Source organism: Heterodontus francisci, chromosome 2 (genome assembly GCF_036365525.1).
Source record: "Heterodontus francisci isolate sHetFra1 chromosome 2, sHetFra1.hap1, whole genome shotgun sequence".
In the NCBI taxonomy this organism is placed as follows: domain Eukaryota; kingdom Metazoa; phylum Chordata; class Chondrichthyes; order Heterodontiformes; family Heterodontidae; genus Heterodontus; species Heterodontus francisci.
In genome coordinates this window covers 153,640,614-153,653,175 of record NC_090372.1, presented here as the reverse complement: position 1 = coordinate 153,653,175, position 12,562 = coordinate 153,640,614, and the positions used below count along the sequence as shown (strand labels likewise).

General features: G+C 43.7%; 1 protein-coding gene across 3 annotated transcripts in view; it reads right to left on the bottom strand.

Moving 5' to 3' along the window:
• The window catches only part of dync1li1 (dynein, cytoplasmic 1, light intermediate chain 1), an 84,288-nt gene extending 72,206 nt beyond the window's left edge, over positions 1-12,082 (bottom strand). The window contains exons 1-2 of one of the 3 annotated variants that reach the window (XM_068012106.1): positions 11,895-12,082; positions 11,724-11,797 (exon numbers count right to left, since the gene is read on the bottom strand). In XM_068012106.1, the coding sequence (XP_067868207.1) occupies positions 11,724-11,797; positions 11,895-12,040 (220 nt within the window). In that variant the 5' untranslated portion in view covers positions 12,041-12,082. Of the gene's footprint in view, positions 1-1,793; positions 1,934-11,723; positions 11,798-11,894 lie in introns of those variants that run through there. The other 2 variants (XM_068012097.1, XM_068012116.1) reach the window with 2 other exon arrangements.
• Positions 12,083-12,562: the final 480 nt, after the last annotated feature.

The window sequence follows — 12,562 nt, the reverse complement described above, 5'->3', positions numbered from 1 at the left end:
TAGCTACACTGTTCCAGCAGAGATACAACATTGCCATCTACCTGATATGAAAAATTGCCCAGCTATGTCTGTCCACAAAGAGCAAGACAAACCCAATCTGGCCAATAACCACCCCATCAGTCTACTCTCAATCATCAGCAAAGTGATGGAAATTGTCGTCAACAATGTTATCAAGCGACACTTAGTTAGCAATAACCTGCTTACTGATGCTCAGTTTGGGTTCTGCCAGGACCACTCAGTTCATTTGGTCTAAACATGGATAAAAAAGCTGTACTCCAGAGATGAGGTGAAAATGACTGTTCTTGACATGAAGGCAGTATATGACTGAGTGTGGCATCAAGAAGCCCTAGTAAAATTGAAGTCAATGGCAATTGGAAGGAAAATTCTCCACTTGCTGGAATCATGCCTAGCACAAAGGAAGATGGCTGTGGTTGTTGGGAGGCCAATCATCTCAGTCCCAGAACATCGCTGCAGTAGTTCCTCAGGGCAGTATCTTAGCCCCAACCATCGTCATCTGCTTCATCAATGATTTTCCCTACATCAGAAATGGAGATGTTCCCCGATGATTGTGTTGTTCAGTTCCATTCTAACTCCTCAGATAATGAAGCAGTCTGTGCCTGCATGCAGCAAGACCTGGACAACATTCAGGCTTGGACTGATAAGTGGTAACGTTCACACCACACAAGTGCCAGGCAATGACCAGCTATAAGAAGTGAGAATCTAACCATCTCCCCACAATGTTCAATGGCATTACCATTGCTGAATCCCCCAGAACCAACAGCCTGGACTGGAAACTTAACTGGACCAGCCACATAAATGCTGTGGCTACACCAACAGGTCAGAGCAATTTTGTGGTAAGTAACTTATCCCTTGACTATATCTTCTATGACCTTATAGACTTGCAGGGCTACAGGGATCGAGCCCAGGAGTGGGACAGTGCATAGCTCTGTGGAGAGCTGGCATAGACTCAACGGAGCAAATGGCCTCCCTCTGTGCCACAAATGACTATGATGCTATAGACTCCCCAAAGCCCACCATCCACAAGGTACAAGTCAGGAATGTGATAGAATACTCTGAAGATTCCTTGGATTTTCATGCCCGTTTTCCCCTCAGTAAAAGTTCTAGAACAACGTGATTCCAAATGGATAGCAGTGAAATTGCAACATCTATACAGAAATAAAAGTCCAGTAAAGTTAAAAGTGCACCTTTGCTAACAGGCAAGGGATTTGGCTTGGACATAAACTGGTTAGTCTGGAGTACAATTTTACAGACAGTGACTAAACATTTTATAACTGAACAATACATACAATAACAACCACTCAGAAAAGACTGAGATAGACACAAGTGAATTTAAGAGAATTGCTTTATTGGAGGAACTGAAGGGTACTCTTTATTTGTAATTGTGTTCATCTAACTTTGTCACTTGCTTTGGTGAGCAAATTACATTTTGTCCATGAGAGATTCTGTTGTTACTACATTTTAGAATCCAGGACCTAGTTTAACACCCTGTCAAGATGAATAAACTAGTCTTGGCTACCTACTGTTAATCTCTCTGTCCCTTCCTGTCCCACTCTGCTTTTTCTGTAAATGACTCTTCAGAAGTACTATCAGCTCCATCCTATAAAATTCTCCTGACTTGGAGATCACTGCCCTTTTGTTGGATGTCCTGTCTTCAGACACATATTACAAGCACAATGCACAAACATTGACCATCACAGGTTAAACTGTCTTGTGACAACAGCAGTGTGAGAAATGGTCTGTCTTCCTATTGATGTTTTTTTTAACTGCCTCACCTCAATAACCAAAACAACAATCCTCTCCTTGAGCTTCATGGTTTATTGGATGAATTTTCACTCCTGCCACAGTTTGAATCCAGAGGTCATCCGATAAGGTCCATCTACCACTCCGAAACATGGTGTAGGCTAGCTCTCTTCTGTTAACAAAAGTAATCTGCATTGGCATTGCATGCTATTTTGCTTGCTAGCTAGCTAATACAGTTGTGCTGCTTTCCACTGATGTTTGTATACTTGGCTACTTTCATAGGGAGAAATATTTTAAATCGGACTGTGCTTTGATGGCGTTACATTGGCCATACACTTTATAGACAGATTAATTGCCCCCTTGTCTGTAGTTCAAGTCAATAATTTTGGCAAATGTCCGTGGTGCAACATGTCGGTGCCTATCCCAGGCTCTACTGGTCTTTCATACTTGTGACTCTAGCCCAACAGCATGTGATTGATTCATAATGCCTTACCAAATGCTCCTTTGGAGATATTATTTTACTCAAGTCTCAGACTGAAGGAAATGTTTGAAATTCAGAATCCCGAATTGCCCACTATTTAAAAATATATACACAAATATGGAATGTAAAGAACGCATTTAATCTTGAGTGAAGACATCAGTCTTTGTAGTTCTGAAAAATTGTATCAGAGCTGTGGATTTTTCCTCTAATCTTTAGTTCCCCGCTTTTCACACTGTCTATTCCAAGAATTGACTAAGATTTTATGGAGTTCAGTGTGGACAAATTAATATTAAACAAGGAACAAAAATAGGAAGCATATGTTGAATGGAATGAAAGTTACAGTGGACAAATCTATGAAACTGTCAGCCTCCTGTTTGTCCAGTTTAAAAAAAAATCAAAGAAGGCTTGCATTAGCACAGAGATAGATAGTTTTAATCAAGAGGTTATCCTGGTGCTGTATGAGACATTGGTAAGACACCATCTCAACTTCTAGGTACAGCTCTGGTCTCAATCATTTCCACGATATTATTGTCCTTAAGGTTACAAAGGCAACAATCAAGTTGATTTCATTGGTCATCAGTCACAAAAGGTTAAGGAAGTTAAGTTTGCTTCCTGTGGAAAAGAGACTTTGAGGTGACCTAATAGTAAGGGGATAAACAAAGTTTGTCTAAGAAAATTGTTCATAATGGTGAAGCATTCAAATATCAGGACCACAAGTTGAGAATTGTAAGTTAACAATATGAAGGAAATTAAATGCAACTTTTTAATTTAAAAAAGACATTGTTGGGAAGGCCATTGAAAGACTCAACATAAATGGGGTCAAGAAGCAACTACATCTGCTGCTGAGAGGAATGAGAGACAAGGTGAGAGGATAGGTAGATGGGATTAAGATCAATCAAAATGGGAAGGACTTAGTGGCAAAATAGTCCTTCACTATTGCTAAAAAACATTCTTATGCTCCAGAAAGCTAGAAAGGGGAACTTGGCAGCATAGTCCTACAGCCAAAGGGGGAAAAAATGCCTTTCAAGCATCAGGTGGTCCAGGTGCCAGTGCACCCATACATGCATGAATGTTCAAACCTAATCAATACAATAACCTACACCATGAAAGATATAATGATCATAAAAGAAAAATCCAGCTGCTGCAAGATAATTTGATCCAAGTAACATAAGCTGTTCATTTTAGTTCTACTTAGACACAAGAAGTGATCAGGTCATGGCAGAACTCCCGGACCCATCTGGGGTTTTTGCCAAAAAGACCTTGTACGTTCTTAGGCAGCGTTCAAAATCAATTCGCGTGCTGCCATAGATTAAAATGAACCTGAGGATGTAAATTTTACAACTACACTAGTTTCCTAAGTAACCTGAAGTTGGATATCATTTAGATAGTCTTTTAAGTCTTTGCAAATGGCATGTTGGCCTTTATTGCAAGGGGATTAGAGTACAGGAATAAAGAAGTCTTACTAAAATTGTCCAGGGCTTTGGTAAGACAGCAGCTGGAATACTGCATGCAGTTTTGGTCTCCACATTTAAGAAAGGAAATACTTGCACTGGAGGTGGTGCAGCGAAGATTTACTAAATTGGTCCCTGGGATGAGGGGGTTGTTCAATGATGAGAGCCTGAGTAAACTGGGCCTATATTCTCTGGAGTTTAGAAGAATGAGAGGTGATGATACATAAAAGATCCTGAAAGGGTTTGATAGGGTAGAAGCTGAGAGATTGTTTCCGCTGGTCAAGGAATCTAGAACAGGGGCGCAGTCTCAGGATAAGGGGCTGATCATTCAGGTCTGAGCTAAGGAGAAATTACTACACTCAAAAGGTTGTGAATCTTTGGAATTCTCTACCCCAGAGCATTGTGGATGCCCCATCGTTGAATACATTTAAGACTGGGATAGATAAGAGTTTTGGTCTCGCAGTGAATCAAGGGCTATGGCAAGTAGGCAGGAAAGTAGAACTGAAGCCCAAGATCAGCCAAGATCGTATTGAATGGCAGAGCAGGCTCAATGGGCCATATGGTCTACTTCCGCTCCTATTTCTTGTGTCTAATGTCTTTTATCTGTAGTTTTCCATTTAATGCAACTCAACAGTTTTAAAAAATAGACTATGCTAATTCATATCCCCAGATGTCAATGGACTTGCATAGTTGAACAACTCTTCAATTTTGTTTTCTTCTACATTGATGGTGCATCACCACCCACTGCTGCCTCCCTTCCCCCCCGTTTAAGTGGGAGCCAGGTTGTAAACCTTTTAAGACAAGCTACAGCATGGTGTAAATCTAATTGCTTCTATCGGTGGGCCTAGGAGTGAACTGGCTAAACTTGAATCAGAGTCATCTGTGGAAGTCTGCAAGCCGCACTGTTGACACCCATTTTGTGAAATTTCCAAAACAATTAATTTACCATTGAGAAGGAAAAAATTAAGAATTTGCTTTTGATTTTTCATTAATTAGTATTCATTAGTTTTCCATTTAAAATAGGAATCCAGGCAATACAATTATCATGCTAACATTAGTGATTGGCAGCTTGCTTGTGGATCTCTCCGATTCTACTAGTCTAATCTTTCAACCACTAGCTACAGCTTGCCAGAACCCAATATATGGGGCAGCACAGTGGCGCAGTGGTTAGCACCGCAGCCTCACAGCTCCAGCAACCTGGGTTCAGTTCTGGGTACTGCCTGTGCGGAGTTTGTAAGTTCTCCCTGTGACCGCGTGGGTTTCCTCCCACAGCCAAAGGCTTGCAGGTTGATAGGTAAATTGGCCATTGTAAATTGCCCCCAGTGTAGGTAGGTGGTAGGGAATATGGGATTAATGTAGGATTAGTATAAATGGGTGGTTGTTGGTCGGCACAGACTCGGTGGGCCGAAGGGCCTGTTTCAATGCTGTATCTCTGAGTGGAACAGTAGTCCAGTCGCTTCCCAACTACATCTTTGACTCTTCGGATGCCCTACGTCAGTTCGACAATTTCCAGTTTCCAGGCCCTAACCTCTGCCTCTTCACTATGGACGTCCTCTCTACACCTCCATCCCCAACCAGGATGGGCTGAGGGCTCTTCGCTTCTTCCTTGAACAGAGGCCCAACCTGTCCCCATCCAGCACCACCCTCCTCCACCTGGCTGAACTCGTTCTCACACAGAACAACATCTCCTTCAACTCCACTCACTTCCTTCAAATAAAAGGTGCTGCTATGGGTACCCGCATGGTCCTAGTTATACCTGTCTTTTTGCGGGATATGTCAAACATTCCTTGTTCCAGTCCTACTCAGGCCCCCTCCCTTACCTCTTTTTCCGGCATATTGATAACTGTATCAGTGCCGCTTCCTGCTCTCGCCCCAAACAGGAAAACCTCATCAACTTTGCTTCCAATTTCCACCCTTCTCTCACCTTTACATGGTCCATCTCTGAAACTTCCCTTCCTCGACTTCTCTGTCTCCATCTCTGGGGATAGGCTGTTTAATATTCATTATAAGCCCACTGACTCTCATGGCTACCTTGACTACACTTCCTCACACCCTGTTTCCTGTAAGGACTCCATTCCATTCTCCCAGTTTCTCCGTTTCCGATGCATCTGTTCAAGTCTTCCTTTTTCCTCAACCGCAGATTCACCCCACTGTGGTTGACAGGGCCCTCAACTGTGTCCGACCTACTTCCCGCAATTCTACCCTCAACCCTTCCCCTCCCTCCCATAACCGCGACAGGATTCCCATTGTCCTCACTTTCCACCCCACCAGCCTCCAGATCTAAAGGATCATCCTCCGCCATTTCCACCACCTCCAGCATGATGCCACCAAATACATCTTCCATTCCCCTCCTCTGTCAGCATTCTGAAGGGATTGTTCCCTCTGCGACACCCTGGTCCACTCCTCCATCACCCTTTCTCACAGCACCTTACCATGCAATTGCCGGAGGTGCAATACCTGCCCTTTTACCTCCTTTCTCCTCACCATCCAAGGCCCCAAACATTCCTTCCAGGTGAAGCAGCGATTTAGTTGTACTTCTTTCAATTTAGCATACTGTATTCGCTACTCACAATGCAGTTGCCTCTATCGGAAGACCAAACGCAGATTGGGTGACTGCTTTGCGGAACACCTCCACTCAGTCCGAAAGCATGACCACGAGCTTCCAGTTGCTTGCCATTTCAATACAGCCCCCTGCTCTCAAGCCCACATTTCAGTCCTTGGCCTGCTGCAGTGTTCTAGTGAACATCAACACAAGCTCGAGGAACGGCACCTGATCTTTCGATTAGGCACTCTACAGCCTTGCAGACTGAACATTGAGTTCAATAATTTCAGAGCATGACTGGCCATTTTTTCTATTTTTTAACCACATGCCTGTTTTTCATGTAGACAGAGCTGCTCATCATCCTGCCATTCACACACACTCTGCACTAATGCTTTAACTTTCACCATAAGCATTAACACTCTGCCTTTGTCCCATGACAGCTTTGTTAGTTAATCTCTCTTGCCCTCTGCCCCATCACACACTTTCTCTTTTGTTCTCTTCTCCACCTTCACTTGCTTAAAACCTAATTCTTTTCTAACCTTTGCCAGTTATGATGAAAGGTTACAGATCTGAAACATTAACTCTGCTTCTTTCTCCACTGATGCTGCCTGACCCGCTGAAACTTTCCAGCACTTTTTGTTTTTATTTCTGATTTCCAGCATCTGCAGAATTTTGCTTTTTTTTGTTAAGTTCTTCCTGGCTGAACATGGAACACAATGTTAAGATCAGTTACTGTCAAATATTTCTGCAAGTTACAGTATGGCTAATTTTCACACCTCAGGACAATGGTAGTCACACTTACTTCAGGAAGGCCCTAGTTTGTGAGGCTACTAATTGCTACTATATGTTGGGTTCTGTACAGTTCATTCAAATTATTTGATATAGATTAAATGAATCAGGCCACCTCATTCAAATCAAATAATGTATGTGATATCACAGAAGAAGTCCTTTCAGCCCATCCTGTCCATGCTGGCTGAACAACAGCTACACAGTCTAATCCTACCTTCCAGCACTTGGTCCGTAGCCCTGTAGGTTACGGCAACTCAACTGCACATCCAAGTGCTTTTTAAATGCAATGAGAGTTTTTCTCTCTACCAACCTTTCAAGCAGGGAGTTCCAGACCCCCCACCACCCTCTGGGTGAAAACATTTCTCAACTCCCCTCAAATCCTTCCACCAATTATTTTAAATCTATGCCCCTGGTTATTGACCTCTCTGCCAACAGAAACAGCTCCTTCCTATCCACTCTATCTAGGTCCCTCATAATTTTATAAAGCTCAATTAAATCTCCCCTTAGCCTCCTCTGTTCCAAAGAAAACAAAGCCAGCCTATCCAATCTTCCCTCATAGCGAAAATTCTCCATTTCTGGTAACACCCTCATACATGTCTTCTGTAACCCCCTCTAGTGTGATCACATGCTTCCTATAGTACAGTTGTCAGAACTGTACCCAGTACTCTAGCTGTGGTCTAACTAGCATTTTATACAGTTCTCGTATAACCTCCCTTTTCTTATGCTCTAAGCCGTGACCAATAAAGAAGTATCCCGTATACCTTCTTGACCACCTTATCTATCTGTCCTGCTACCTTCAGGGATATGTAGACATACACTCCAAGGTCCCTCTGTTCCTCTACACTTTCCAGAATCCTACCATTTATTGTGTATTTCCTTGCCTTGTTTGTCCTCCCCAAATACATTACCTCACACTTTTCCAGACTGAATTCTATTTGCTACTTTTCTGCCCACCTGACCAGTCCATTGGCATCTTCCTGCAGACTACAGCTTCCTTCCTCATCGTCAACCACACGAGCAATTTTGCTAACTTCTGCAAACTTCTTATATACCACAAACAGAAAGGGACCTAGTACCGAGCCTTGTGGAATCCCACTTTAAACAGCATTCCAATCACAAAAGTACCCATCGAACATAACCTTTGCTTCCTGCCAAGCCAATTTAGCATCCAACTTGCCATTTTCCCTTGGATCCCATGAGCTTAAGTTGCCAGTCTGCCATGTGGGACCTTGTCAAAAGCCTCGCTAAAATCCAGGCAGATTTAATCAAATGCACTACCCTCATCAATCCTCCTTGTTACTTCCTCAAAAATTTCAATCACGTTAGTCAGACACGGCCTTCCCTTAAATCCCTGCCGGCTGTCCTTGATTAATCCGTGCTCCTCTAAATGATTATTTATACTGTTACTCAGAATTTCTTTTTCCAATAGTTTGTTCAACACCAAGGTTAGGCTGACTGGCCTGTTAATTACTCAGGCTATCCCTTCCTCCCTTTTTAAAACGCAGTACAACATCAGCAACTCTCCAGCACCTACTTCTGCTCCTAATTCGTATGTACAACACCTATAGTCAGAAAACAATTGGAAAACGATGGTCACAGCCTCCGCTATTTCTTCTCTTGCTTCCCTTAGCAGCCTGGGATACATTTCATCCAGGCCTAGTGATTTATTCACTTTCAGGGATGCTAAACACCTTAATATTTCCTCCCTCACTATGTTTATCCCATCCAATATTTCACACTGCTCCTCATTAACCACTAAGTCTGCTTTGTTCCTCTTTTGTGAAAGCAGATGCAAGTATTTATTAAGTCTGGTGCCTCCACGCAGAAGTTACTTTTTTGGTTTCTAATTGGCCCTACTCTTTCCTTAGTTATCCTCTTGCTCTTTAGGTATTTATAAAATATCTTTGGGGTTTCCTTGATTTTACTTGTCAATATTTTTTCATGCTGTCTCATTGCTTTCCTAATTTCCTTTTTAATTTCACCCCTGCTTACTTCCTATATTCCGCGAGGCTTTCTGCAGTATTGTGCTCTTGGCATCTAACATAAGCTTTCTTTTAAATTCTTTTGTGGAATGTGAGGGGCACTGGCAAGACCAACACTTGTTGCCCATATTCTCTGACATCCAGGAGGGTCTAGATTTGAGAATCCCACCCTTTTTCTTTGTGACATGTTTGTTCTGAACCCTCTTTAGCTCCTACTTGAATGCCTCACACTGCTGTGACACTTCAAGTAGCTATTTCCAGTCCATTTTTACCAAATCACCTCAGCTTAGTAAAACTGACCTTGCCCAAATTTTAAAAAACTTTTACTCTTGGTCTATCTTTATCCTTTTTCATAACTACTCTAAATCTTAACTAAATTATACTATTCTACCACTAAAATGCTGTCCCACTGATACCCCTTCCACCTGCCAAGATTCATTCCCTAAAACTAAGTCCAGAACTGCCACATCTCTTGTTGGGTTTACTACATACTAGCTAAAAATGTTCTCTTGAATACATTATAAGAACTCTGCACCCTTTGTACCTTTTACATTGTATTTATCCCAGTTATTAGGGTAGTTGAAATCCCTTACTATTACTAAGACAAACTGGTACACAGCAAAAATTGCTGATACCCTATTTATTCACTCTAATAAATCACAGAATTGTTGCAGCGCAGAAGGTGGCCATTCGGCTCATTGTGTCAGCACCAGCTCTCCAAACGGGTAATTCACCTAGTCTCCCGCCTTCTCCCCGTAACCCTGCACATTCTTCCTTTTCATTTCACACTCTAATTCCCTTCTGATTGCTTCAGTTGAACCTGCCTCCACCACACTCTCAGGCAGTGCATTCCAGACCATAACCACTCACTGCGTGAAAGGTTTTTCATGTCGCTTTTGTTTCTTTGACCAATTACTTTAAATCTGTGCCCTCTCGTTCTCGATCCTTTCACGAGTGGGAACAGTTTCTCCCTCTCTACTCCGTCCAGACCCCTCATGATTTTGAACACCTCTATCAAATCTCCTCTCAGCCTTCCCTTCTCCAAGGAAAACAGTCCTAACTTCTCCAATCTATCTTCATAACTGAAGTTCCTAATCTTTGGAACCGTTCTCGTGAACCTATTCTGCACCCTCTCCAATGACTTCACATCTTTCCTATAGTACGGTGCCCAGAACTGGATGCAATACTGTAGCTGAGACCAAACTACTGTCTTATACAAGTTCAACATAACCTCCTTGCTCTTGTACTCTATGCCCCTATTAATAAAGCCCAGGATACTGTATGCTTTATTAACCGCTCTCTCAACCTGTCCTGCCACCTTCAATGACTAATGCACATGTACACCCAAGTCCCTCTGCTCCTGCATTCTCTTTAAAATTGTACCCTTTATTTTACATTCTCTCTCCATGTTCCTCCTACCAAACTTCATCTGCCACCTGTCCGCCCATTCCACCAACTTGTCTGTGTCCTTTTGAAGTTCTACGCTATCTTCCTCACAGTTCATAATACTTTCAAGTTTCGTATCATCTGCAAACTTTGAAATGATCAGCTTATTGTGCAACAAGGTTCTATCCCCACTCAGTGGCAAGGTAATAATGCGTAACATCCATAGAATGGTACTAGGGATCAGTGATTACAGTTATGCAGAAGAGCTGGTTGTTCTCAGAGAAAGCTAAGAGAGAGTTGATAGAGGTGTTTAAATCATGAAGGGTTTAGTTAGAGTAAATGAAGAGAAAATGTTTCCAATGGCAGAAGAGCTAATAATCAGTGTTAAAGTTTGCAGGGACATAGGGAGTGTGACTAACTGGATTGCTCTTAGAAAGAGCTGATGTAGACTGAATGAGCCGAATGGCCTCCTTCTGTGTTGTACTGTTCTAAAATTCTTAGTTCTGGTGTTTCCAACCTTCACGAGTTACTGCTACCCAAAATAACCTGAACATTGAAAATTGGCCATTTCCTATTTTATGCAACAGCATCTTAGTTCTACCCCACTGTACCACAGAGGAGCCTGGAAGACTAGACGCAAAGACCAGTTGGAAGTGGGTCAAATAACTAAGAACTCATTCCAAATATTTTGATTCATGCCCGAGGATTCCAGTTCAAACAATAACGCTCTTCACTTTAAATCATGAGACTCATAACATGTACTTAAAAAAAGAACATGTTGTTAAAAAAAACTTCATAAAGTCTTTCTTAGGCAACTGGGTCAAAAAAAAACAAAACCAAGACAGTCAAAGCAGAAAAACAAAAGGAAGATGCCGCGGCCTAAAGACGGCTCTTTGCTCATCAGGCTGGTTTCCCATGGCAACGCTAGGCCCGGAGCCGGCGGGATGAATGGGCAGGGTTTACACCGGGGCTCTCTCACAACAAAAGGAGTGGGACCTCGGGGGTACAGGAGAGCCGGTGGGCAGAGCAGAGCTAGACCGCTCGTTGAAGGGCGGCCCTGTGGAACCGGCTGTGTCGGACGGGGAGTTAGGCTTTTGTTTTCGGGAAGAACAACGGTCGTCTGTTCGGGGGAGGGGGTCGACAAGGGCGCCCGGGGGACGGGAGGGAAGGTTCGGTTCCCGGGGGACGGGAGGGAAGGTTCGGTTCCCGGGGGACGGGAAAGCGCCGACAAAGGGCTGAGAGGAACAGAATAAGAAGCGATGGCGGCCCCTCCCCCCGCGGTAAGGGGTAGTTGGGGGGGGAGAGAGAAAAACAAAGACCTCTCGACTCACCCGTCACCAACACGGCTTTACCGGACGGCAGCTTAGAGCGGGAGCGAGTGGAAACCTCACTCAGGATGGACGACCTGTAAGAGAAGACATGATCAGCACTGTCAGGCTGGGCCAGGACAGAGAGCGCAGCTCCGAGAGGCCGGGCCGAGCCCCGCCAGCAGCCGCCCTTACCACAGATTATTCTCCTCTTCCTCCTCCTCCTCCTCTCCAGCCAGCTGCCGCCGCTCGCCCTCCCCGCCGCTCGGACACTTGTTCTGCGCCGATGCCGGGAAGTGAGCGGCTCGTCTCCGGGACTTGCTAGCCTCGATCGGCGCCATCTTCACACACTGAGAAAGGGAGAGTCCACAGCGGGAGGAGCCGGCAGACAGGGCGGGGCGCCCAGCCCAGGGGAGGGGTCACCGATTCACGGTCGGATAAAGGGGAGAGCATCGAGGTCGAACTGGATTCAAGGGTTGATATTCAGGATGGTTGTATGTTTGACAAAGCGGAAGGTATTGGGTTGAAGGTTCTGTTTAAAGGTTAGTACTGGGGAGAGAACAGCTGTGTCCAAGCTTTTGTGTCTCAGTTGCACGGATGAAAACCATGAGGTTTAAGTTTATGTTTCGGTTAGTTTTCACGTAGTTCCTTGCTGATTCCAATAGATCTTGTGTTCAGATTTTGGACTCATCCGTCAGTGAGGTAACAGCACTAATAGCCCTTTTCAAATCTATAGACTTTTAAGGGGACAAATCAGCAAATCGAAAACATAAACAGCAATAGGACAGCTTCATCTTTTAATGTTAGAGATTAGTGTCCATACGTGGCCCTAGGGTTGGACTTTGGACAATTATGTTCTAGAT